The sequence below is a fragment of the Typopeltis vanoorti genome, chromosome 9, assembly GCF_054136105.1.
Source record: "Typopeltis vanoorti isolate ZY-2024b chromosome 9, IOZ_Tvanoo_1.0, whole genome shotgun sequence".
Lineage (NCBI taxonomy): Eukaryota > Metazoa > Arthropoda > Arachnida > Uropygi > Thelyphonidae > Typopeltis > Typopeltis vanoorti.
Window position 1 is genome coordinate 9,277,392 of NC_143557.1, and position 27,630 is coordinate 9,305,021.

General features: G+C 36.7%; 1 protein-coding gene across 3 annotated transcripts in view; it reads right to left on the reverse strand.

Annotated features, from left to right (window-relative positions):
- The window catches only part of LOC150102874 (ATP-binding cassette sub-family C member 5-like), a 1,133,802-nt gene extending 1,120,055 nt beyond the window's left edge, over window positions 1-13,747 (reverse strand). For all 3 annotated transcript variants that reach the window (XM_090397917.1, XM_090397915.1, XM_090397916.1), the window contains exon 1: window positions 13,697-13,747. In XM_090397917.1, the coding sequence (XP_090254043.1) occupies window positions 13,697-13,722 (26 nt within the window). In that variant the 5' untranslated portion in view covers window positions 13,723-13,747. The remainder of the gene's footprint in view (window positions 1-13,696) is intronic.
- Window positions 13,748-27,630: the final 13,883 nt, after the last annotated feature.

Below are 27,630 nucleotides of genomic sequence, written 5' to 3' on the forward strand. Positions count from 1 at the left end.
AGGATAAAATTGAATTTCATATTGAAAAGAATAACATGTAAGAAAGTTTTAAAGCGAATAAAAGTTGAGCAGCTCTCAGATGTAAACTGTAGACTAAAATACAGAAATATTATTGAAAAGAAAATGAAAGAGTTTGAGAACAGGAATCAAACCTTGGAGATTCAGTGGCAAACTCTGAAGGAAACATTGATTGATTCTGCCAGAGAGGCATGTGGTGAGGTTGTGTGCAAAGATAAAAAAATCAGAACTCCCTGGTGGACACAGGAAGTTAAAGAGGCAGTGAAGGAAAAGAAGAAAGCATATCAAAAGCTCCTGGCAAATAAGTCAGCTTTTACTCTTACAGAATACAGAGACAAATGTAAGAAAGCTAAACAGTGTGTAAAACTAGCTAAACAAAAGTCATGGGAGGACTTTGGCAAGAATATAGAAAATAAATATCAAGAAGGTGGCAAAATATTCTGGAGGTTGTTGAAGAAGCTTAGGAATGGAGGAAAGAGTGCTGTAAAAGGAATTAGAGATGATAAAGGTGAAATGAAAACAGGAGAAAAAGATATCCTTGAAGTATGGAGTAATTACTTTGAAAAACTGCTAAATGAAACAAGCAGTGATGATAGCACAGTGATAAAAAACACTGACCAGGCATGCAGTCAGGAATACATATCCATACTTGAAGTAGAAAAAGCCATCAAAGGCTTGAAATGTGGAAAGGCAGCAGGAGTAGATGATATTCGACCAGAAATGCTGAAGTATGGTGGTATAAGAGTCTTACAGTGGCTGCACTGCATAGTTCAGAAAGCCTGGACAGAGGGACGAATTCCCGATGATTGGAGTAGAGCTCTCATAGTACCCATATATAAAAAGGGAAATAAAACTGAATGTGAAAATTACAGAGGTATTTCCCTACTGAGTGTTCCTGGCAAGATCTATGCAAGTATACTTGAGAAACGGTTGAGAAGAATTGTGGAAGAAAAGCTTGGTGAAGAACAAGCTGGATTCAGGCCAAATAGAGGCTGTCAGGATCAGATCTTCACTTTACGACAAATAGTCGAGAAAGCATGGGAATATAACAAAGATCTGTATTTAAGTTTTGTCGATTTGGAAAAGGCATATGACAAGGTGCCAAGAGAGAAGCTATTCAATACGCTGCAGTTATATGGTGTCGATGGGGCATTATATCAAGCAATACTTAGTCTTTATTTGAGTTGTGAGTCAGCAGTTAGAATTGAAGGAAGTACAGGAAGATGGTTTACTGTTAAATCTGGTGTGAGACAAGGATGTACATTATCCCTTCTGTTATTCATTATCTATATGGATCACATTATGAAGGAATGTGGTATTAAACCTGATATCAAAATTGGAGATGTTAATGTCAGCTCTTTGCTTTATGCGGATGATGTTATACTTCTAAATAAATCCGCTACAAGTCTGCAAGATTCTCTGACTAAATTGAATAGCTGTTGTAATAGATACGGTATGAAGGTCAGCAATAAAAAGACAAAGACAATGAAAATAGGCAGAATCATTGAAAATGTCAACTGTGTTGTGAATGGAGAACCTGTGGAACAAGTAAAACATTTCAGCTACTTAGGCACAATTTTTACTGAAGATGGTAAACTAAATATAGAAATAGACAACAGAATCAGCAAAGCTGGTATCATGGGAAGTCAATTGAATAAATTCATATGGAATAAGAAAGAAATTAGTCGGAACACTAAATTAGCTGTATACAAGACTGTGTTCAAACCAATTTTAACTTATGGATCTGAGAGCTGGGTCAGAAGTAAAACACTTGACCAAAGACTAGAGACCGCAGATATGAGAGTCCTGAGAAAGATTAGAGGCGTGAACAGATGGCATCAATGGCAATATCATATTAAAAATGAGGATATTAGGAAAGAACTTACATTGTCAGCATCCAGGAATGCGTTAGCAGAGCTAATCTCAGATGGTATGGTCACTTAAAAAGAATGGGAGAGGAAAGATTAGCAAAACAAGTGTTCTCTGCCAGGTTGGCAGGAAAACGACCCAGAGGAAGACCAAGATATAGGTGGATTGATACGGTACAAAGTGCCTTAGACGATAGAAATATAAGATCTGATAATGTTGGAGTCTTGACAAGTAACAGACTGATTTGGAGGAAAATTGTAGATAGGAAGTTAGTAATGATGTAATTTTTTCATGTAGTACTGTCATATCCTGTACACCCCTTGAGGGTGCATGGCAGGAATTTGATGATGATGATGATGATGATGGTAATGACATCATGCAAGGGTAACTGTGGTGTAATTGCCAGGAGGTAAGAACTGAAGAACAAGTTGATCAGAATGAGAAATCATATGAAGAATATGCACAGTGAGATTAGAAATTTGGTGGATAGGAATGAAAGGGTACAAAAGGGCAGAAATGAAATAGGATAAAGGAGAGAAAATGAGTGACAATAGAGATATGGAGATTCCATTATTAGAGGTGTGGTAAATGAGAGGTTTCAGAATGTCTGTTTTCCAAGAGGAAGAAATAACAGAATTAATGCTTTGGATATGAGAAGTACATGAGAAAGAGTTAATGGTGATTGTGGGAAAAAATGATTTAGTTGGACATAAGAAGAATATATGGATGAATATCAGGAGGTAATTGAGGATATTGAAATATAACAGTTTGATAGAAAAAGTGGTCAAATGTGTTGCCAAAGTATGATAGCAATGAGGTGAGATGGAGTGCAAGAATCGTGAATAGCATGTAGGCAGAACTATGTGAAGCAAAGGGAATAGAGTTTGTAAATGTGCGAGATGCATTTCAGGGATGGATGGATGGATTTGTATATAAGTAACTGGTTGCATTTAAATGGATTTGGTGTGGGTCACATTGAGAGATTATTACTTGAATGAAGTGTACTGAGTGATATGAATTACAGATCAAAGAAAATAAGGGGTAATGTCAAAGATCAGGGGAGAGAGAAACTGGTGAGACTAAAGTAGACATAAATGGAAATAATAGTGGTATTAGTGTGAGAGATGACAATGAGAGAACAGGAATGCAAGATGGACAGAGAACTATGGTATAAGGCAGTGCTTCCTAAACTTCTGGATGTCAGGGTCCCCTTTGGAAAAATTAAAATATTTCACGGCCCCCCTCGAAAAGAAAATCGTAATATAGACATATATTATTAAAAACATACACAGCAAATATTGCAAAAATCAAATGCAAACATTACATTTTTAGCAGCTTACATACACATTTGACATGGCATATTATCTCATGTTTATATAGATAGATATATTGTTATTGTACATTTGCAGTACAAGCACATGAAACGTAAAACGATTAGTAATAAAAAAGAATTAAAAACGTAAAAAGTTTAATAACAATTTAATGTGATGGATGTGTTTCAATACTGCTACACAAAAGATCAATATCAGGTGAAATATTTGAAACTGCAATTCTTAGATTTCTCCTTTGAAATGAAACTTATATGAATAAGCATATATTTACTAATATTCATTAAGCACCGAAATATGCAGGAAGCAAAATTTGTGAACCAATGAATGTGTAATTTTTTCCATTAAAATATAAAAAATTACAAAAAAGAAATAATAAATAATAAAAATTAAATACGTTTCTTTTAAGATAAAAAAATCTACTTAGTCTTAAAACATTTTAAATTTGTTTTCATTATTTCACGGGCCCCCCTGAACAAAACCTATGGCCCCCAAGGGGGACGCGGCCCACAGTTTGGGAAGCGCTGGTATAAGGAGATGGATGGTGGAAGTAGTCAATGTATGCATGGGGATGGTCAGCGCTGGAATTATTATAATTATTATACCCTATCTCCATGGAGTCTAGAGACTCATCGTGGGAGACTCAATTATACACACAAAACCTATCATACCTTGCCTTAAACTCATTCACTACCAGGGAAATCACAACTAATTCTGGCAATCCATTCCACTCATTCACCATTCTCCATGCAAAAAATCTGGTCTACACACCCCCTACTAACCACAGTCTTACACAACTTTCACAAATGGCTATTTGTAATATATTGAAAAATTTCCTTTGCATCAATTTTTATAAATCCCCTTTAATATCTTAACAGTTTCTACCATGTCTCCTCTTTTCTGCCTATCAACTAAACTCTGTAATCCACAAACCTTCAACCTATCCTCATAGGCAGCATTCCACAGACCTGTTTAGTCACTCATTTCTGAATCTTCTCTGCCACCTCCTGGTCCCAAGAAGCACAGGTGATCACAGTGCACAGTAGTCAATATGCAGCCGAATCATAGCCTTATAAAGAAGAATAATAAAGTTAGAAAGAAAGTTAGCAAAAGCTAACTTTCTTTCTAACTTTAAGAATGTAGAATGTACGAGAATGAAGAAGCGAAAGTTAGTGATAAGGGAGCAAAAGAAAGTATGAATGAGGAGATGGAAGTATGGGGAGACCGAAGTATGGAAATGACAAAGAAATACATAACAGCATCAATGTGTGAATGTATTCTGAATGCCAAAAGGCTGAATAATGTAGGTGTAAAATTGATAAATGAGGTTCTTAAGCATTAAATCTGGAAAAAGAAGGTACTTTGGAGGCAGTACAAGATAAATAATGGTAATAATCAGTTACATGAAGAGTATAAAGAACAAGCCAGTAGAGTGACTTAGTAAGGAAAACAAAAGTGCAGTATAAGCAGAAATTCACAAATCAGGCAAGACAAACCCCCAGAGAGTTTTTTTTTTAAAATATGTGGCAAGTAGAAAAAAGAATGATCATAGTAAATTGATGTTAATGGATGAAAATCATAGAATGGTAACAGAGGCAGAAGACACTGTTGAGATATTCAGTGATCAATTTATGAGGGTGTTTCATCATGATCGGTTTCATGATGAAACCGATCATGATGGTGGAATCATGAAGAACTACAGTGTACAGGACATAGGAGAGGATGGCTTAATTTTAAAAGAGCAGGAGGTATTTGAGGAAAAATAAAGCTGACGTTAGTAAGGCAATAGGATTTGATGACATATTACCATGCATCTTAAGTGGAATGTTCCATGGAATTGGCAGTAGCATTTGCATGCTCGTTTAATAAGAGTCTTACAACAGCACAGGTACCAAGAGAGTGGAAAGGAGATAAAATTGTTCCACTGCAAAAAAGGTGGTGAAAAGGCTGTGGCTTCAAATTATAGCCCAATCTATATATCTGGAGTTGTGTTGAAGATACTAGAGATTGGTGAGAAGTAGGATATAGAATTGGGTTTATAACTGCAGTATTCTTTGTGGTAATCAGCATAGGTTTGTTAAGGGAAGACCATGTTTTACTAACTTACTTATATACTATAACAAGATGACAAACACCTTGGACAGGCGAGATGCATATACAGTAGTAAACTGGGATTTTGAAAAAGCTTTAGATAGGTTCTCACATGAAAAGATATTAAATAAATTGAAACAGATAGGATTGGATAGCAGACTTCTGAGTTGGATCAGTCACTGGCTGTCAGATAAGTATCTGAAAGTTGTATATGGGGGTGCAGTATCCCATAAGAGGAAGGTCAATAGTGGTGTACTGAAGGGGTCAGTTTTGGGACCATTGTTGTTCAATTTATATATTAATGATATTGGGATGGGTTTAGCTAGTGATATGCAGCTGTTTGCAGACAATACAAAATTGGGGAGTGCAATGCAGAGTCAAGCAGATGTTATGGGCTTGCAAGTGGAGTTGAATATATTGCATGAATGGGCAGGTAAGTGGAACTATCAGTTCAATGTTGCAAAGTGTAAAAGTTTTGAAATTTGGTAAGCAACAATGGGATGCAAAGTATACACTTGGTGGGGGAACATTAAAGGAAGTAGAGGAGATGAGAGATCTAAGAGTGATGGTGGACAAGAACCTGAAATTCAATGGCCACATTGCACAACTGTGAAGACAACACATCGAATTATGGCAATAATGCAGAAGACTCTGAGATGCAGAAATAAAGAGATTATGATGCCATTGTATAAGGCCTTGATCAGACTTCATATAGATTATTGTGCACAGATCTGGTTGCCAGGTTTTCATGGTAACGAAGACATGTTGGAAAAGATCTAGAGAAGATTCACAAAGGTTGTCAGTGGTGTTTATAGTCTGGAGTAAGAGGACAGACTGAGAGAATGTTAATTGCAAAGTCTTGTTAATAGGAGTAAGAGAGGGGGGGGGATATGATTGAGACATAAGCTGGTCAAGGGGTTGTTATCAGGTTGATATGGAAAAGATTTTTCATAAAATGGGAGAAGGGGGTAGCATAAGAGGTGATTGCTGGAAACTGTAGAAAGAGAGTGTGAGCAGAGGAGTAAGTTCTTTGCATGGAGAGTAGTTGATAAGTCGAATGCATTGCCTGAGTGTGTTGTGAATATAGACATATAGAATCATTTTAAGACACTGTTGGATGAGGATTGTGTGAAATAGTATGTACTCCCACAATGAGTATCCAACTTCATGGAGATCAAATGTAACAACAACAACTTCCCTATGTCTGTACTTCTTAGCATGTTTTTCAATATCCAAGTAGTCCTTTGAGACATTTACCAACTTTTGCAATATGCCCTCTGAATTTCAACTCGCTGTCCACCATTATCCCCAAGTTGGTGGCCTCAACTTCCTGCAATTGACTATCATCAATATTATTATTAATAGAGAGACCTCCAGGGAGTCTGGGACTGATTAAGGGAGGCCACAAACTATACACATCAGCTGTCATACTTGTTCTTGAATTCAATCACACTCCTTGCACACATATCCAATAGCAATTCATTCGAATTATACACCACTCAATGAGAAAAAAATCTAGATCTCATTCCATTCTTGGCAGCATTTATTCTCAGCTTCCAAGGATGCCCTTTTATCCTTTCCCCATGCTCCATAAAATGAAATCCTGTATGACCCTTTCAGAAGTTTGTAAGTCTCAATCATAGCCCCTCTTTCTCCTGTTTGCTAATGTCTACAGACTACAAATTCTCAATCTGTCTTCATAACCAGTATTCCACAATCCTGATATCGTTTTTGAACACTCTCCTTTGCACTCTCTCCACTGTATCAGAATCACAACGGAAGCCAGGAGACCAGACACAGTAGTCCAAATGAGGAGACTTATCAAGGCCTTGTAGAGATGGAAAATGGCATCCTTATCTTTACATGTAAAAGTTCATTTCAGTATTGCATTATCTCATGAGTTGTATTTCCAATCTTTGCTACATGGGTTCTGAACTTCAACATCCTATCACTCCAAGATCCCTAGCCTGATCAGTTTCTTCTAGCATAATATGAATATCTAATCATGCCAAAGTGCATGACTTTACATACACTGACATCCATTTTCCCATGCCCACAATTCCAGCCTATTCAAATCATTCTGCAAGTACTGCATATCAGATGCATTTCTGATTATTCCACCTTTCTTTGCATTATCAGCAAATAGCTATATGTCACATGTGAAATCCTTCCCAATCTCACTAAGGTACAGATTGAATGACAGTGGACTAAGGACTAATCCTTGTGATATACCAAAGGTTACCTTAAATCATGCAGACTCACATCCCTCCATTTACCAAATTTTTTAATATCTGTCAGTCAGCCATCCTCTTATCCACACTAATAGGATGGCTGACTGACAGATAGCCATCCTCTTATCTACACTAGCATTTTATAATCCAATCCCATATTCTCCAATTTATGCAACAGTCTTCCATGCTGTATTCTGTCCAAAGCCTTAGCAAAATCCAAAAGTATCATAGTGTATCTGTTTCACTTGTCCAGCTCAATGGTAACATTATTATAGAATGTGAGCAAGCTGCTAAAACATGACCTTGCTTTAGTAAACCCATGATGTTCATTGCAATGTAGAGATCCTATGTTACCTCATTTCTGAATGTGAGCCCTAACCAAACTTTTGCAAATTCTTCACCACCACTCTTGAGATACTGAGTGATCGATAGTTGGACACATTGGTCTTTGCATTACCCTTATGCATTATATTAATGGGATTACCATACATTCTTTCCATTCCTGCAGAATCTTCCCTGTTCTGAGGCTGAAATTATATAGCCTGGTCAAAGGAATAGCCAGTTCAGCTGAACACTTTTAGCATCCATGCCGATATCCCATCAGAGCCTATTGCTGCGTTCTTATTCAGTTTGTGCAACAGCTCTAATACCTCCTCCTCATACACCTGAGTTTCTTCATTGAGTGAAAGGTAGCAGTGAGCTCAATGTTGCATATACCAGATTGATAGCTTGTAGCAAAATGGGCACTCATTAGTTGAACAACCTCTTCTGCATCTCTCATCCTCACACCATCTGCAATTAGTAGAGTTATTCTTTCATGTTCATTCTTTCTTTTATTTGCAGCATATCAATAGAATGCTTTGAGGTTATCTTTAGCTTGCAGAGCCAGTTTTTTGCACTCAGACTTAGCTTTCCATACAACAATTGTGACTTCTGGCATGCCGCTTATAATTTTCATAACGGATATCATCCTTATGCACATGGTATTCCTTCATATTCAGTATTCCTTTATCAGGTCTCATATGGATTATTCTGGACAGATTTTGTCACCTGATTTTCATGGTAATGACATATTAGAAAATGTCCAGAAAAGATTCACTAAGCTGGCAACGGTCTTTGGAATTCATGGTATGATTACAATTTAATGGAATGCAATTTGCAAAACTTCATAAATGGGGGGATGATCAGAGGGGATATTATCGAGACACAAGTTAGTTAGAGGTTGTTATCAGATTAATGTGGAAGAAATTTTCCATAGAATGAGAGGAGAGAGAACAAAAGAACATCCCTGGAAATTGTATAAAGAAAGTGAATGAAGCAAAGAAGTGCAGGTTCTTTGCATGATGAGTGCATTGCCTGGGTGTGGTAAATGTAGTAGATGAATGAGTTTAAAGCAGTTTGATGAGCTTCCTGTGTGAATGTTTGTACTTTGTGCAATGAGTCTCGACTCCAAGGAGATCTGGCATTAATAATAACATGCAGATAATGGTAATATTATCTGTGAAAGTCAGTATGGATTTGTTAAAGGTTCTTTTGTTTCAGTAATTTACTTGCCTTTTGTAATAAAGTAAAAAGAGCTGTTGACAAGGGAAAGGCATATACTGCCATTTTTTGTGGATTTTGCAAGGGCATTCGATATGGTTCCGCATTAGAAGTTGATATTTATATTCCAGCATATAAGATTAGATATCAGATTAGTTAAGTGCATTGAAAATCAGCTGTCTGATAGATATCAGAGGGGAAAGGAAGGTCAAAAGTGGAGTTTCACAGGCATCAGTACTTGGATCTTTGCTTTTTAACCTTTATGTCAATGATAATATCATTGGGTTTCAAAGAGATATTCAGTTATTTGTAGGTGTATTGGTAATAGTGCTGATGTCTGGCTCTTCAAGAGGATTTAATAAAGTGGAAAGGTGGGTAGATGAATAGAGATAGCAGTTTAATGTAGCTAAACATTAGGTCTTGAAATCTGAGATACAAAGATGGGAGGCCACATACTTCATTGATGGTTCTTCACTAGAAGAAGTGGATGAGGCAAGGGATCTTGGGATGAATGTCAATAAAAATTTTTAATTTAGGGCACATATTACAAAGGTGGTTAAGGCAACTAAGAGGATTGCTGCTGCAATACTAAGACAGACTTTGACCAATAGAGATAAAAGAGTCCATTGTATAAATCCCTGATTAGGCCGTATCTGAACTATTGTGTCAAGACCTGTTACGAGGATTTGAAGAAAATAAATTTACCCTGGAGAGGGTTCAGAGGCAGATAACCGAAATGATATCAGGATTCTACAATGTTAGTTATGAGGACAGACTGAGGCATGAAACCTACAGTTTTTTGGAATCCAAGACAAAGTGGTGACATGATTGAGAAACTGTTAAGAGGTATTTACAAGATTGACACTAAGGAGATTTTTTTTATATAACAAAAGGGAAGGAACAGGGACAAGAGGCCATGCCTCAAAGTTGTGAAAGGAGGTGGTGAGTAGGAGGGTGAGAAGTGGCTTTTCTGCATGGAGGAATGGTTGGACAATGGAATTCATTGACTGATAGAATAGTAAATGTGTTGACAGTGAATGGGTGAATGGGTTTAAGGAGTCGCATGACAAGCTTTGTGTTGTCTAAGATAGACCTCCCACGATGAGTCATCACTTTATAGAGATCAATAATAATAATAATAATATTAGTAGTAGTAGTAGTAGTAGTAGTTTTTCTCTTTTCTTGAAATTTTCCCAGAATACTTCTGTCTGGTATTCCTTTCCTACTCTGCTATTCAGATATCTAACAAGGACTAACTTTTTCTTTACATCAGCTTCCCTCTCTACTGATTCAAAGAATTCCTGGAAATGGCTATAGTAACCACAGGTTTTTCCAAACTTTTTTGGGTCCGTGAGACCACAGGTCCAAATAATTATTGTCCAATTTCCAATTTTGATGTTTGCCTGCATAACCACTTGATATTACTTATATTCATAAAAATTATCCTCTTTGTCTTGTATTGAATACTAGAGCTTCCCCTTTCCCTGATCATCATGACCTAAATGTAACATTTTGTACAGTGGTACCTTGAGATACGAGTTTAATTCATTCCATGACTGAGCTCGTAAGTCAAAATGCTCGTATCTCAAATCAATTTTCCCCATTGAAATTAATTAAAATGAGATTAATTCGTACCAGCCCCCAAAAAACCACTCCAAATTTTTTATAATAATGTATTTATAATGAATAAATATTGTATACAAACAAAATAAAACCAAATACTGTACATACATACATGTAAAAGAGAATCTATAGAAATAAACAGATGTTGGCAGAGCCGATTAGCGTATGTATTAATTTTTTCTTTCACTTCACTTTTGCTTAACTTAATTTTCTTCTTCACTAGTTTTTTTCTTTTTTGCCACGGTTTCATCACTTTCATCCGCAGGGCGTTTCAATAGAAACCTGTCCAAGGAGCTTTGTTTCTTCCTCCCTTTTAGAATGTTTCGTTAGGCAAGTGTCATTAAATAGCACCGCTGCATGACTAGTCGATCTTGCAGTCGCCACTCGCATTTGCACACAGTGCGAGAGTCAACCTATCCTTCATGGGCTTGTGATCTGGCATCTTCTTTTCTTCTGCCATTATGAAAGTTTTGCTTGGCATCTTCTTCCAGAAGAGTCCCGTCTCATCACAGTTGAAAACTTGTTGGAGGATCTATCCTTTGGCTTCGATCAATTCAGCAAAGGTTTTTACAAATTCCTCGGCTTCCTTAGAATCAGAGCTCGCTGCCTCATCATGAATGACAACAGAGTGAATGCTGGTCCTTTTTCAGAAATTTTCGAACCACCCACGACTGGCTTTTGAACTGCTCTTGTGAAGCCTCCTGTGCTGAAGTATCGGGTCTGCTGCAGAAAATCTGCGTAAATGGCTTGTGCCTTCTTGCAAATTATAGTCTCTGTCACAGTGTCGCCTGCAAGCTGCTTCCCTGTCAACCAAAAAATCAGCAGGTTCTCCATCTTTTCATGGACAGAGTTGTGTAGCTTTGAAATAATTTTAACGCCCTTAGCTGGAGATAACCTTTATCGAGTCCTTCTGCTTCAGAATAGTACATATCGTAGAAGTAGTGCGATCGTACTGCGTTGCCAAGTCTATTACTCTTACGCCTTGCTCATGTTTGTCTATTATCTCACGCTTTAATTCCATGGATATTACCTTTTTCCTTTTCTCACCACTGTTCTTTACACTCACCTTCTTTGGACTCATGGTTTTACGAAAAAAATTAGCTAAATAACTGTACATACAAAAAAAAAACACAAAATTAAAACTCAACACGACAGAAATGCTTCTGCTGTGAGGTAAACATGTGAACTGAACAACGCGCAAGACTCGGGAATCTGAGCAGAATGGTGGTAGTGATATCACCGAAGCAGGCTCATATCTCAAATTCTGGCTCGTAACTCAAGGCAAAAAATCGACCTAGTGACGGCTCATATCTCAAAAAACTCGTATGTTGGGGCACTCGTATCTCAAGGTACCAGTGTATTTGTCATTTAGAAGAATCTCAGCTGTTTTCTTGTTTCAGTAACACGTATCTGTGTGTGTGGCAGTTCCACTTCTTCTTCTTCATTCATACTCCTGTTGAGGGTGCCTGTCTTGAATTCTGGTGATACTAATTTGGGTTTGTTTCAGCAGCTAATAGAGTTTGCTGTTCCTTTACAAAAACAGCAAAGAGGAGAAACAAGGCCTTGTTTAACTCAGTGATGCCCCAGCCAGCACAAAATTTCATCATGTTTCTTTTAAGCAAAAAAAAAAGTTACAATTTGGTCAGCTAAATACAAAATTTGCTAGCTTATCCTCATTCAGTCAGTATCCAGGTGTGTGCCTCATCAGCAGCATACAATTTGGTGTACCTTCTAGTCCTCACCTTCTCGTGGCATGCCACAAGAAGGTGAGGACTAGACATGGACAAAAGCAATAGTTCTCTGCATTCAAATGGTTATGCAGAGGTATCCTCCCAGTAATCTAGCTTTGACCATTAATTGTCTTCCCCCCCCCTCTCGGGTGATCTTACTGAGAAATAGATGGCAAATGGCTCTACAAGTTTTTCCTTTTTCTTGTGATGTAGTAATAATGTAAGTAAGAGTGGGCTTCATCACTGGAAGGTTCCTCGCCACTATAAAAAAAAATACCCTACACACATAGGGTCTTTGTTTTAACAATTTACAAGCATTGCAATGTTCACCAAAAAGTAGAAAAAAAAAAAAATGAAGTGTGCACATGGTCCATTAATCAAACCTCTTATGATGAAGAAATGGCACAACAGAGCCATATAGTACTCCAGCATTGGTGGCAAAATCTGAAGAACAGAAGCCATCCACCATGACACAAACTTAAATGGACCGAGAGGAGATTGGTGAATCCTACTGCAACTGGTGGATAGTAGACCATAACTTGGTAAGAATGGCTAAACCTGATAAAATGCCCTGGACATGACTAGGATGACCACAGATTTTCCCAAAATTTTCCACAGCTAGAGGCCATAGATGGGTGATGATCACAGAACAAATACCACTGGCCTGCAATTAACTAGCAGGCTTGTGGTGAACTTGCTGCTCGTGATTCTCTCTTTCTCTCTCTCTCAAGAAAATTCAGGCAAGTGCAATGGAATGATAGCATGTTGACTGGCTTTTATCCCTTTGCTTATCACTATAAGCATGTAAGCTTATAAAATCGACATATGATGGGATTCTAGAGCACATGTTTTGAACAAAACATAGGAGGGGTTGTGATAAAAACAATTGTATGCATATTCAGGTTTTGAATTTACATAATGATAATGAAACTACCTAGCATACTGATATAAGGTACGTGATCTTCATAGTTAAGTAAAATAAAATCAAAAAAGTGGGCTAATGAAGTGGTATAACAACACAAATAGAATGAAAATTTTGATGTTGCACAAATTGATATTACATCTGCAGTAAATCAAATAATAACCAATTCTGCTGGCTAAAATATTTTTTTCTCCTATTATGAGAGAGAATAAGAATATTTCATCATCCAGGCTCCTAAGGAGTACAGATGCTGCATAACTTGATGTATCTATGAAGGTTTGTTTTGATCGGTGCCTGCAATATTAATAAATATTTAAAAAGTTTCATTTCCATTCTACATACTTTTTTGTTTCAACTTTTTGATTCATCTTGGTTTCTGTTTTGGTATCAATATCCATAATACCTGCAATAAAAATCAAAGTTGTTATACATTTACATAGTAATAACAAGAATAATTAAACAGCTTGTTACTTGGAAAAAATTTCAAGTAATAATAATCAACTTAAATAAATTATACTCAAGAAATTATATTACACAAGTTTTATTACACAAACACACACACACACACACACACTGAAGTGTCAGTGTGAAGTACAATCACATGATATTCTATCATAAGGTTGACATACATGGGTTGGCTAACTGAAGGATCATTGTTTTGAAGGTCACATAAACAGTACATTACTGTATTATATAAAGAAATTCCATTGTTTAATCTTTTACTCAAGTTTAAGCAAACACACTTCGGCATGAATTATCTTTTCAACTAGGCTATTTGTACACAGAGGCTGCTGTGTGTACATCAGAGACCATGCACAGCATGTTCCTTTTATATGCATTACAGGAAGACTAAATACCCAGATCTCTTTTGACCTTTATTGCTATTATCATTTTCTTTCTTACTTTTTTAACCTTTCAAAAGAACTTTCAGAACACCTGAACCGCAGAGGTAACTGTTGACCAACCCTTTCTGGAACATCTTGAGTTGGCTTGAACTAATTTAGTTCATCTTCGCATCACTCCCATGAAGCTTCGAGGTTAAAGTTGATTAGATAAAAAACTGGTGATTGTTACAGCAGGAAAAGGCTGAACTTAATGGCTCCATTCTTCATGGTGCACAAGATAAATGGACTGCACCATAGTTCTTACATGTGGATTTCCCCTAGGTTCTCTTTTTCAAGCTGTCGAAATGCATTAAGACTATCGGTACAAATCCAGCATGTTTAGAGGATTGATGTAATTTGCATGTTTTTTTATCACCTTACAGATGTGTAATTTACATTCATTAGTCATAAATATTCTCTTCTAGATGATACATTACTGAAGTTGTTTCATAAAGCCTCTATTTCCCAATCAATATAAAATAGCATGCTTATTGTGCTTATTACTGTTATTATTTTCATTACCACCACAGAGTCATCAACACTTGTCACTACAGTCTACTGTACCACTTCTTAAACTCATCCACTGTTCTCAGCCAAAGCATTCCATGCTCCTACCACTCTCCATGCAAAAAGCTTCCTATCCTTTTACTCAACACTCCGTTTTGTAACTTCCAGGGATGTCTCTTGTCCTTGCTCATTTCCCTCGTTCTACCATATGAAAAATCTCAATGTTAACATGATAATAACTCATCAGCTTTAATGTCTCAAATCATATCCCCTCTCTTTATCTTCTATCCATCAAATTCTGCAGTCTGCATGCCCTCAGTCTATCCTCACAATCAACACTGCACAGTCCTGATATAATTTTTGTTATCCATCTGCACGTGTGTGAGTGCACACTCTCTCACAAGAGATTATTTCATTCCCTTCAAGTCCCAGTGACTAGATTTCAGCACAGAAATCAATATGTGGTCTGATCAAAGCTTTATACAATGGGTCCACCACACTTTTATCTCCCACGGTCAAAGTCTTCCTCAACATTAAAGCAATTCTCTGAGACGTCTTCACGACCATTACAGTATGTCCTCTGAACTTCGATTATCTATCTACAATCATCCCAAGATCCTTTGCTTCCTCCACTTATACTTCTTTCAGTATATTTGTAACTCCAAGTGAGTATGAAACATCCCATCTGTGGATTCCAAATTTCAAAACCTTACATTTAACTTCATTATATGGACATTCCTTTCATTTGCACATCTTTCCAGCTAATTCAAATCTTCTTGAAGAGTCAAAACATCAGTACTATTACTAATAACCCTCCCAAGTTTCACGTTCTGTAAACCAGTGGTCTCCAAACCTTTTTGATCGCGTACCCCAAGACAGAAAAAATAAATAGCACATACCCCCAATCGATTGAACAAAAATCTATTGTAATAAGTATTATAAAGAAAAAATATGTCTTGTATCATCATATAATAATTAAAAACACTAGATATTTTTACACATTATTTTTTTATTATTAACAGCTTACAAACATATTTATTGCAATATTTAATGTGAACAATGGCCTTGCATTTCTTTCATAATTTCATGAAATTCTGGTTTGATGGCTTCTGATACTGCGGTACGTTGCTTCTTTAAATTATCTGCAATGATTTCTATACGTCTACCAATAGTATTTGTTGATAAGGGAAAACATTTTAGTTTATCTGCATATTCTTTTCCATGGATGATTTCTACCATTTTTATGGCGGTTGGGGGTGCAAGTGTTTCCCCAATGGTGTGTGTGTGTGTGGCTTTTGGTCTTTTGCAATTAAGAATGCAACCTCAAGAGATGCCTCCAAATATTTATCGTTAATTTTAGTGAATTTTTTTAAGTTGTTGGATTGAGAATTACATCTTCAAACATCGTTCAAAGAATTGTAAAGATTTGTGTTCATGTTCAGGATGTTTAGTTTTTAAGTGTCTTACTAATAATAATGGTATCATACTTCCATTACATAGCATCTCATGACACAATACACATGTAGGACTAGGTTCATTGTTGACTATCGTCGATGTAAATCCCCATTTCAAGTAGCCTTCTTGATAATTTTGAACTTTCTTAGGCAAGGTTTTGTTAAGTTTCAGATTAATGTTATTATTATTATTACTATTCAGGCCTCCAAGGAGTCAAAAGACTCATCGAGGGAGGTCCTTCCTAAGACATAAAGTCTGTCAAGACTCACTGAGGGGAGGTCCCCCCCTGAGAAACACAAAGTCTATCATACCACTCTTTAAACTCACTGACCGTTCTCGCTCCCACCACTCCATCAGGCAATGCATTCCACGGCTCAACCACCCTCCACACAAAGAAACCACTCCTTACCCTCTTGCTCACAGTTTCCTTTCGTAACTTCCAGGGATGGCCTCTTGTCATCACTCCTTCCCGCTAATCAACCAAGCGAAAGAACTCCCCAGTGTCAACCCTGTAACCACCTCTCAACAGTTTAAAAGTCTCAATCATATCACCTCTCCTTCTTCTATCCACCAAACTCTACAGTCCACATTCTCTCAGCCGATCCTCATAACTATCCTTGTACAGTCCTGAAACCATCTTTGTCATCCGTCTTTGTATCCTTTCCACAGTTAATTTATCCCCTTCAAATCCTGGGGACCAAATCTGAGAACAATAGTCCAAGTGTGGTCTGATCAGAGACTTATACAATGGAATGATAACCCTCTCATCTCTGCAGGTCAGTGTCCTTCTCATAATAGCAGCAATCCTCTGTGTTACCTTCACCACCTTTGCAATATGTCCCCTAAACTTCAGGTTTCTATCAATCATCAACCCCAGATCTCTTGTCTCCCCTACTTCCTCCAGTATAACTCCTCCCATAGAGTATGCAGCATCCCATCGATGTTTCCCAAACCTCAAGACCTTACATTTTGCTGCATTAAACTGACACCCCTATTCATTTGCCCATCTATCTAGCTTATTTAAATCCTCTTGCAGGGCTACCACATCTGCACTATTACTAATAATCCTTACCAGCTTCGCATCATCTGCAAACAACTGAATATCCCCCTGCAATCCACTGGCTATGTCATTGATATAAAGGTTAAACAATATAGGTCCTAGTACTGAACCCTGTGGGACCCCACTTGTAACCCTCTGCCTCCTGGAAACTGCTCCACCATACACAACTCTCTGATACCTATCAGACAGCCAATCCTGAATCCAGTTGACCAATCTGACATCCAGACCCATGTGCTGCAACTTAAATATCAGCTTATCATGTGGCACCCTGTCAAATGCCTTCGCCAAGTCTAAGAAAATTGCAGTATATGCCTTTCCCTCATCTAATGTTCTTGTAACTTTATTATAAAAGGCTAGCATATTGCTAAAAACAAGAGCGTCCTTTCACAAATCCATGTTGATTCTCACAGATAACATTACCCTCATCTGCCCAATGCTGTACACGGTCCCTCACTACTTTCTCCAAGAACTTAACAACTACTGATAACACACAGACTGGCCTATAATTAGACACTTCCAGTCTGTTACCACCCTTATGCAATGGCACTATCTTACCTTCCTTCCATTCCCTGGGCACCTTTGCCAAAGCCAGACTTTCATTCAAAAGCCACGTTAAAGGTACTGTCAATTCCCTAGCACATTCTCTCAAAACTCGTGGCGAAATACCATCCAGTCCCACAGCTTTACTGACATCCAGAGTACTCAGTATCTGAAACACACTCTCCTCCTGTACCTCCAGACCTCGTACCAGTCCTATCCCTCTAGCATTAAAACTGACTCCTCTAGGATGAAATACTCCAATAAAGTGTTCATTGAACAATTCCACTATGTCCTCTGCATCAGTCACTCTATTCCCATTTTTATCCCACAATATCATTCTTCCACAGTCATTTCTCCTCCTACTGGCCACATAGCTAAAAAATTCCCTAGGATTTTCTTTGGATCTTAGGGCCAATCTCCTCTCATATTCCAGTTTCGCTTTCCTTACCACACTAGTCACTCTTCTGGCCTGTGTCTTATATTCCTCATGCATCTCTTCACCTATCTCCTTATATCTCTTCCATAGCCTCTTTTTCGCATGCAATTCCTGTTTAATATTGTTTGTCATCCACTTTACTCCAAATTGCGTCCTCTTCTTCACTCGTGGTATACAACTTACCATTGCTGATAACAAATATTCTTTCACAATTTCCCACGCACTGGTGATATCCCGGCCTTCCAATTCCTCCCTCCATGAAACTTCCCGAAGTTGACATCTAAGACTATTATAATCACCTGCCTTATAATTCCACATAAGTTCCCGTCTCTTTGATACTCCTGCATGTCTATTCATTTTCCAAGTCAACACCATATGGTCACTCTCTCCAACTGGTGGGAGAGACGTCAACTCAGTTATTATCAACTCTTCTGATGCTATAACCAAATCCAAAATTTTTGAACCTCTTGTTCCCTCTGTTACATGTTGCCTAAGACATTTGTCCCTCAAGAATTCTAGAAATTCCATTCCCCTATTGCTACATGCATCTTCCTCTCTCCAATTTATACTACTGAAGTTAAAATCTCCCATAACAATCATTCTTCTTGCACTTGCCAAACTTAGCTGTCTAAACATCTCCTGGTCCCCATCCTCTGTGCTCCTGGGTCTGTAGCAACACCCCACTAAATATCCTGTCTTGCCTACCTTTACCTCACACCATACGCTCTCAAAATCATTTGTCTCACTTCCTTCCAAATTCTCCACTCTTAGAGGACATAGGTCATCACTTATCATAAGCAGTACCCCACCACCACGCTTTCCCCTCCTATCCTGACGAAAAATGCTATACCCAGCGACTTCTATTCCTGTTGTTATATCCCCTTCTGTCAACCACGTCTCAGTGATCGCAATAATTTTTGGCCAGGCTGATGCTATCTGCGCCACCAATTCCTCTCCCTTATTCCGGATACTCCTGGCATTAGTATACAGCATATAAATGCCATTGTTTCTATACCCAGCATTATCTCTTCTGGACTCCACTGGGCTCAGTGTTACCTGACATTGCCTCCCTTCTCCCAAGTATCCATTCCCACAAGAGGCCACCCCTGCTATCATCCTCCCTGGGACACACTGACTCGTTCAGAACAGCAATCTCTCCAGATGCCTACGTCCTTCCTCATTCAAATGTAAACGGAATTTAAAGAAATTTGATTTAATTTGACTGATAACGAACTTGTTTGAATAGAAGAATCAATCCTATCTTTTCCTTGTTGTTCGTCGGATGTAGAAGTACTATCATAATTATCTTCAATTTGCGGTTTCTTTGGAGGAAATTTTTTTTAACCATTTATCCATTTTGTGAGAGTTAATTTGTAAAATTTAAATATAATTCATATAATGCATTTACTATTAATAATATCAAACACTTAAAAAATGTAAGCAATTTTTATAATATTAATTCACTATTTCTAGTGTAAATGTAAAAGTAAGCACAAAAAGGTGTTGGAATTGCACAGAAACAATATATACTAAAAAATCGTTAAACTTACTACTAATAGTCAAATAATTAATACAACTGTGGTGTCATCTGTAGATAGCAGGATAACTAAGCAATTTTCCTTCTCTAGTTGGGCTTGTCAACACTATGATGCTCTACAAACAATGGCAATGGTAAGAAGAGATTTACTCCCTAGTTTTAAAAAAACATGACAGCTTTCTTTGCCACGAACGATTATGTGTGCAAAGTCGCCCAATGTGTGCTACTCGCAAATTTAAGTTTACAGGATCTTTATAACGTCTTTGTCTATTTTAGATATATGTTTAATTGATGAAAGTAATATTCTTTATCTTTAATTAATTACTTAATTTTTTTTCTATCAATATAAAACTTTTTTTAACATACCCCCACGTATCGACTCGCGTACCCCCTGGGGTATGCGTACCACACTTTGGAGACCACTGCTGTAAACAACTGAACATCTCCCTGTAGTCTCGGTTCAATATTATTGACATGAAGACTGAATAAATAGTAATAATTCCAATACTGAGCCCAGTGAAACTCCACTTGTAACCTTCCTACTGTTGTGTCGTCCATCTTGCTAATTGATCCATTTATGTTGGTTAGTTATAGTAATAGTGATCTATTCTTATTTCTTTAAATTCCGTTCTTAATTTTGTTAGATGCTGATTGATACTGATCAGAAAATATGGAAATTTATATTATCCTGCACCACCCTATATTCAGATTAGTCTATATAATACAGAGGAATCAATCATCAACTAACTTTTGCAATCTCACTTTATACAGGCCGAGGTTAATATTATCATTTAAGGCTTCCGCAAGGTTCGAATAAATTTTATGAGCGGTGCAATGAAGAAATGTCAGGCAAACAACAAATTGAATTCAATAAAATAAACATTTAATGCAGGGTTATATAATATGTACATCTAAGTATAATTTTCTAAGCAAGATAATCTAATTGAACAATATTCAAAATATCTCTGAGACACTAGTAGCCTCTCTGTTTGATTTAAAGATTGAAGTTAAATTTACAGAGCTTATTCTCCAACACCTAAATATTATTATCACAACTTGTCTCTATTCAATGAGATAATTCAATTCTTTTATACATTAACTTAGTTCAAATACTCATAACAAACATAAAACATTAGGCATTAAACATTCAGCTGTCAATTCTATATTCTTCCGAATAATTGAAAATGGTTCACACAGTTCAATGTTCCAGAATTTTACAGTAATTATTCTTAAGGTAGAATTCTCTAATTTTCTCTTAGTCAACAAACACTTAATTTAATCATGAGGCAGTTATCATTTCAAGGGGGAAACACTTTAAAACTCCATACTTCGGCTATTTTTAGTAGAACGCTACAGTTAATGTTAAGATATATCAGGCGGAGCTAACTATTATTTCTTCACATTGAAATACAAAAAGGACTGCTCATACCGGGTTACACCTTTTACACATTGGATTTACTATAGGCACACTTAAAACTGTAGTTAACTATTACTTTGAAGTAACACTATTCAAAAGAAATCTTCACTATAATAACTGAAATATTAAACAGAGCTTCACAAGTCATGATGCACTTGTTTTAGGTAATTTACTTATTCCTTATTTTCTTCTATGCATTAAATTCAGCTTTGCACTATTCTTCTTCAAAACAGTTGGAATCCGTCGTAATTTTAGAATTCTGCAGAAATATTCCGAATTGCCTATTAATTTCCTGGTCCTTTCTTAATCGATTTATGGCATTTCCCAAATCCTCTTACTGCCACCCGTTACTTCACTCCTTGCTGTCCTGAATGCTTCTTCTCTCTTTACTTTCGTTTTCCAATTAAAATCGTTCATTCTTCCTGCCAAAATCCGGTTCTAGCCAGTTCAACTTACATCTACTGGCTTCACTCCATATCACAGCCATTCACGTTCTAAACATGTGCTGACTCAAATTAACTCCATTTCTCCTTCAGCAGCCAATCAAATTCAATCAGAAGAATTACAATCACTCTTACATACAGAAACAAAATAAAAAAGATATATTACAATTCATATAATATACATTTAAATTTACTTACACACAGTTTCTCATAATAAATTTTACAGAATAAACTAAATAAAATGAATGACATATTTATATAAAGTATTTTCATTATTATTACATATTCTCAGATTAAATAATTAATTAATAACAAACAAAACTCAAAGAATTTATATGAATAATATATTACAAGCAAGAGACTAACAACAAATAATATTTACAAGTCTTGCTTATGACATGGTGGATTATGTTATATGTGAATGAAGTATTAAAACATATAAAATATCTTCATTCACAACTTAACACTACTCCCACATATACAACTCTGATACCTTTCAGAAAGCCAGTTACTAATCCAGTCCACTAACCTGATTTCCAAACCCATATGTGGCAAGTTAACAACCAACTCGTCATATGACACCCTGTCATTGCAAAATCCAAATAAATGACAGTACCTTATCCTCATCACTGTTCTTGTTACTCTACTATAAAAGGTAATCAGAATACTAAAACAAGAGTACCTTTTAACAAATCAATGCCAATCTAAATAAATAATATTGCCCTCTTCTGTCCAATTTAAGTTCTTAATTTCTCCAAAATCTTAACAAATATAGAAGAAATATAAACTAACCTATAGTTTGATACCTCCATTCTAACGCCACCTTTATGCAATGCCACTAATCCCTTACTTCTACTCTCCAGGAACCTAGCCCATTGCAAGACTTTCATTAAACAGCCAAATTAATGGCATGATCAGTTCCACAGCACATTCCCTTAAAACACATGGTGAAATTCTATCTAGTTTCTCTGCCTTATGAATATTACCATACTTAGTATGGTAATATTCATAAGCAGGATTTATTCCTCTAGGAATAAAGCCTGCTGTACCAGGATAAAACACTCCAATAATGTGATCATTAATAGCTCCACTGCAGTGATCACGCAAGGTCCATCTCCCTCCAGCAAGGTAACCAAATCCATCCACAATCTTTTTTAACACCCACTTACCGCATAGTGCAAAAAACTCTTTGGAATTCTCCTCGGATTGCTGCATTAGTCTCCTCTCATTCTAATTTTTATAATCTTACAATACTAGTTGCTTTCCTAGCCTTCTATCCTTCATGTAACTGTTCTCCACTTCTCTGTTTATCTTTTTCATTTGCCATTACTCCTTAATTTCTCTTGTCATTCATTTCACTACAAATAGCTTTACTCAAGATATACAATCTGCCATTGCTGTCAATTTTTTTATATGATAATGATAATAATTGCATATTTATTTAAGCATATTTACTATTTTCCATTAAAAAGGTGTTAGAAGAATAAGATATACAATGTATTACTATTACAATATTTAATTAAATTGTGCCAATTTTAATTAGTGTTCATAATTAAATTTATTTTATTAATGAAATTATATTGCAAGAAAAGCACAACTAATCTTTTTTTTAAATAACAGATTTCTATTACATATGTCGTGCACACTATACAGTATTACGTATAATATTAAACTAAATGAATGCTCTGATTTGCTTAAAAATTTATTTATTGGAAATAACTAAATTTAATTTAAAATGTGTTCATAATATAAAAAACTTACATGTTTTCACACTGAAATGTGTGAGAAAATGCCAGATTTACTGTTTTCCGGTAAAACACTATAACTATGGCATGTAATGGTAGCTCATTTTTCTTGCTTCATAACTGAACCAAATACTGGAAGTGTGAGGAGTAGTGGAGCATGCATAGAATGAAAGAACACTAATACTGTTGCAAGAGAAATTCAGGGATTTCTGAAACTCAATCTTTGGATATTTATGAAGTCTTTTACATAAAAAGATAAATATTTAAAATTTATCAATTGTTATGTTAATGATGCCAGAACAACTGTTAGGAGAAGATTGGCCGGTTGATTTTTTTAATGACTATTTGATTCTTCATAATATGTCACATCAAAAGAACAATTATATTAAGATTTTTCAGAAAACCTGCAACTGATTTTGTGATTCTTTAAAAAGGGAATGATATTATTATTATTATTATTATTCATGACACCTCCAAGGAGTCCGGCAACTCATCGCAGGAGGACACCTACAACTGTCTCAACCACTACACCAAACCTCTACTAAGAATCATCTCCATCAACGTCATCTACCGCCCACCTCCACCACTACCACAACTAGTATTTTTTGTCTGTAAATTGTGTGTGTTCTGAAGTGTTTCAAATGTTGCAGTGTTTCAATTAAGGATTTCAGATCCAGAAGTTTTATTTCAAAAGGTCATCATCATCAAATTTCTGATATAGATACTAGAGGGGGTGTACAGAATATGATAGTACTACGTGAAAAATTTACATCATTACATATATGCAATTTTCCTCCAAATCAGTCTGTTACATGTCAAGACTCCAATATTATCAGGTCTTATATTTTTGTCTTCTAAGGCACTTTTTACTGTTTCAATCCACTAATATCTTGGTCTTCCTCTGAGTCTTTTTCCTGCCAACCTGGCAGAGAACGCTTGTTTTGGTAATCTTTCCTTTTCCATTCTACTTAAGTGACCATACTATCTGATATTAGCTCTGCTAATGCATTCCTGGATGCTAACAATATCAAGTTCTTTTCTAATATCCTCGTTTTTAATATGATATTGCCATTGATGCCATCTATTCATGCCCTTAATCTTTCTCAGGACACTCATATCTGCGGTCTCTAGTCAAGTGTTTTACTTCTAACCCAGCTCTCAGAACCATAAGTTAAAATTGGTTTGAACACTGTCTTGTATACAGCTAATTTAGTGTTTTGGCTAATTTCTCTCTTATTCCATATAAATTTATTCAGTTCACTTCCTACCATACCAGCTTTGTTGATTCTGTGGTCTATTTCCATATTTAATTTACTATCTTCACTAAAAATCGTGCCTAAGTAGCCGAAATGTTTTACTTGTTCTATAAGTTCTTCAATCAGAATGCAGTTGACATTTTCAATGTTTCTTCCTATTTTTAATGCCGAACTTCTTACCATATCTATTACAACATTTATTCAATTTAGTTAGGGAATCCTGCAGACTTGTAGCAGATTTATTTAGAAGTATAACATCATCCACATAAAGCAAAGAGCTGAGATTAACACCTCCATTTTGATATCAGGATTAATACCACTTTCCTTCATAATGTGATCCATATAGATAATGAATAACAGAGGGGATAATATACATCCTTGTCTTACACCAGATTTAACATTAAACCACCACTGATGAATAGAACCAAAATATCTCCGACTCTCTAAAAAATATTGCATAGAATGCAAATGGCTTTAGAAACAAAATTTTGGAGCTCCAAGCTTTTACTCAGAGATATCAGCCAGATATCGTTCTAATAAGTGAAACACATTTAAGACCCTCGGACAACCCTAAAATTAGGGAAAATCACCTATACAGAACAGACAGGCAAAATTATAGAGGAGGCGGCACTGCCATCTTTATTAAAAACTATATCAAACACCATTCTGTAAATAACGCTTCAACCTCTAACCTGGAGATCACAGGCATCAGTCATCACAAACTCAGCCGGGAACCTAAAAATTTGCACAGCCTGCAACCCACCATCAAAACCATTAATGACTTCAGATCTGGATGCCATTCTTGGAGTTAAGGAACTGATCGTCATCATTGGAGACTTGAATGCAAAACATCCTGCTTGGTTCAGTAAATCTACCAATAAGAACGGCCATATCCTCTCTAACTACTCTAGTTCCAACTGTGCAGTTGTGGTTGGACACACAGAACCAACCCATCACAGTCCAATTGGATCCTCTGACATCTTAGACATAGTAGTGTTAAATTGTGAATGAATACAACTCACTAAGGAATGTTTCATTCATAATTTGACAAGTTAAAACCCTTGAAAAGGATATGCTTGTATTTTAGTAAAAGTTGTGACGACGACCAAGCATAGTCGAAACGGACCGCACCCCGTCAACCCCCTTCCCCCCTCTAAAAATCAGTTGCTGTTTTCAACCCCTTCACCCTTTCCCACCCTATATAAATATAAAAAAATGCTCCGCCCATCGCTAATAATATAATATATATGTATATATATATATTATTAAAAAAAAAACAGGTATTTTCCATTTCTATTCAATTCTCCCACATTGCCTACCCCCCCCCCTACACATACACACAGTAGTTTGGACATCGCAGAAAGAAGAAAACCCACAACACCCAGAAAAAAGTATGTGTAAATTTCTCTTCCTTCATGCTACATATATTTATTGGTAAATATACATCTACAATGCCCTAAGAATCCATGAGTAAAAAAGCCAATGACAAATTTAAACAGGGGCACTCCTAAACAGAAGCGGGCAAAATAGCCATAAATATAATAGCTTGTTAAAGAGGAGTAACATGGGAGTTTTCCCAGAGAAATAATATCCATAAAGTTGTATATAGCCTGACAAATATTGGATACCGTAATTAGTGTAAAACTTGTGAATATTCCTGTGTAAAATACCTACTAAATTGTATGTTAGACAATGAATTTTGTTATATACATATTTTCTGTTAGAATTGATATAAAAGAATTACTGTGTAAACTGCATATAACCAACTGGGATTATAAGGTCAAAGTACGCAGGCAAGACACCTGATTAGTAAGTTGACTCAAGCGGTCACATGCACATACAGTACGTGGCGACCTAAGTTTTCGGGAAAGGCGCTACGAAAAGGCAAGACCCACGAGTGCAAAGGAATAACATGTCGGGTGAAAATTTAGGGTTACAAGGAGTCCCGGTAGGGGTTGATATAAAAGGGCTGGAAAATACCCCCCAAAAGTCTTTTTGTCTGGAGTCGCTGTTCTCTCTCTCAGTGGCAGAAGTCAGAGGTGTCGGGTCATGATTAGAGGGATTGCGGATTCCAAGCCCTACGATGAACGAATACAGGGTTCTCGAAGCAACGGGCAACTCAACAGCCTTAACATAGAGAGAAAAAAAAATGTTTAGAAGGAAAGAAATCCAAGAATCGAAAGGACAAGCATGAGGAATCCTCAAGTTCGGTATAGTAAACTTTTTGAGATTTACTATACCGAAAGGACTTAACCAAAAGGACTACAAAGGTAAGCTCAATGCTCTTCTATTAGATCGGGCTACTTACCTCCCTATCGAATATAATCCCACCAACTCACAAATCAAAAAACTTCACAGGCTCCTTAAGAAAGTTACTTCTTGACCTGCAGAAGTTACCAACAACTCTTAACTCTATATCCCCCCCCCCCGTATTTACGGACTCCCAAAAATACATAAAGAAAATGTGCCATTACGTCCCATAGTGGATGGCATTGATTCCCCCACATACAAATTAGCTAAACATTTGGCCAAAGAGCTCACACACTATACTGGCAACACACCATCACACATAAAAAACTCAGCCCGCTTCAAAGCCGGCATAGAAAACCTTACACTCCAACATACTGACATAATGGTCACCTTATTCACAAATGTCCCGCTCAAGGAAACTTTAGAGTTAATCCAAGCTAAATTTTCTCCCAATATCTCAGCCCTATTTCAGTTCACAATGAACTCAGGCTATTTCGTTTGGCAGGGAAAATTCTACAAACAAATAGAGGGGACAACCATGGGTTCACCACTCTCCCCACCCTTGGCCAATTTCTTTATGGAGACCTCTGAAGAAAAAGCCTTAGCCTCTGCCCCACAAAAACCAACTATATGGCTCTGCTACGTTGATGATGTGTTCACTATTTGGCCACATGGCTCTGAAACACTCCTCTCCTTCCTTACACACTTAAACAACCAACACTCCAGAATCAAGTTTACCCTGGAAA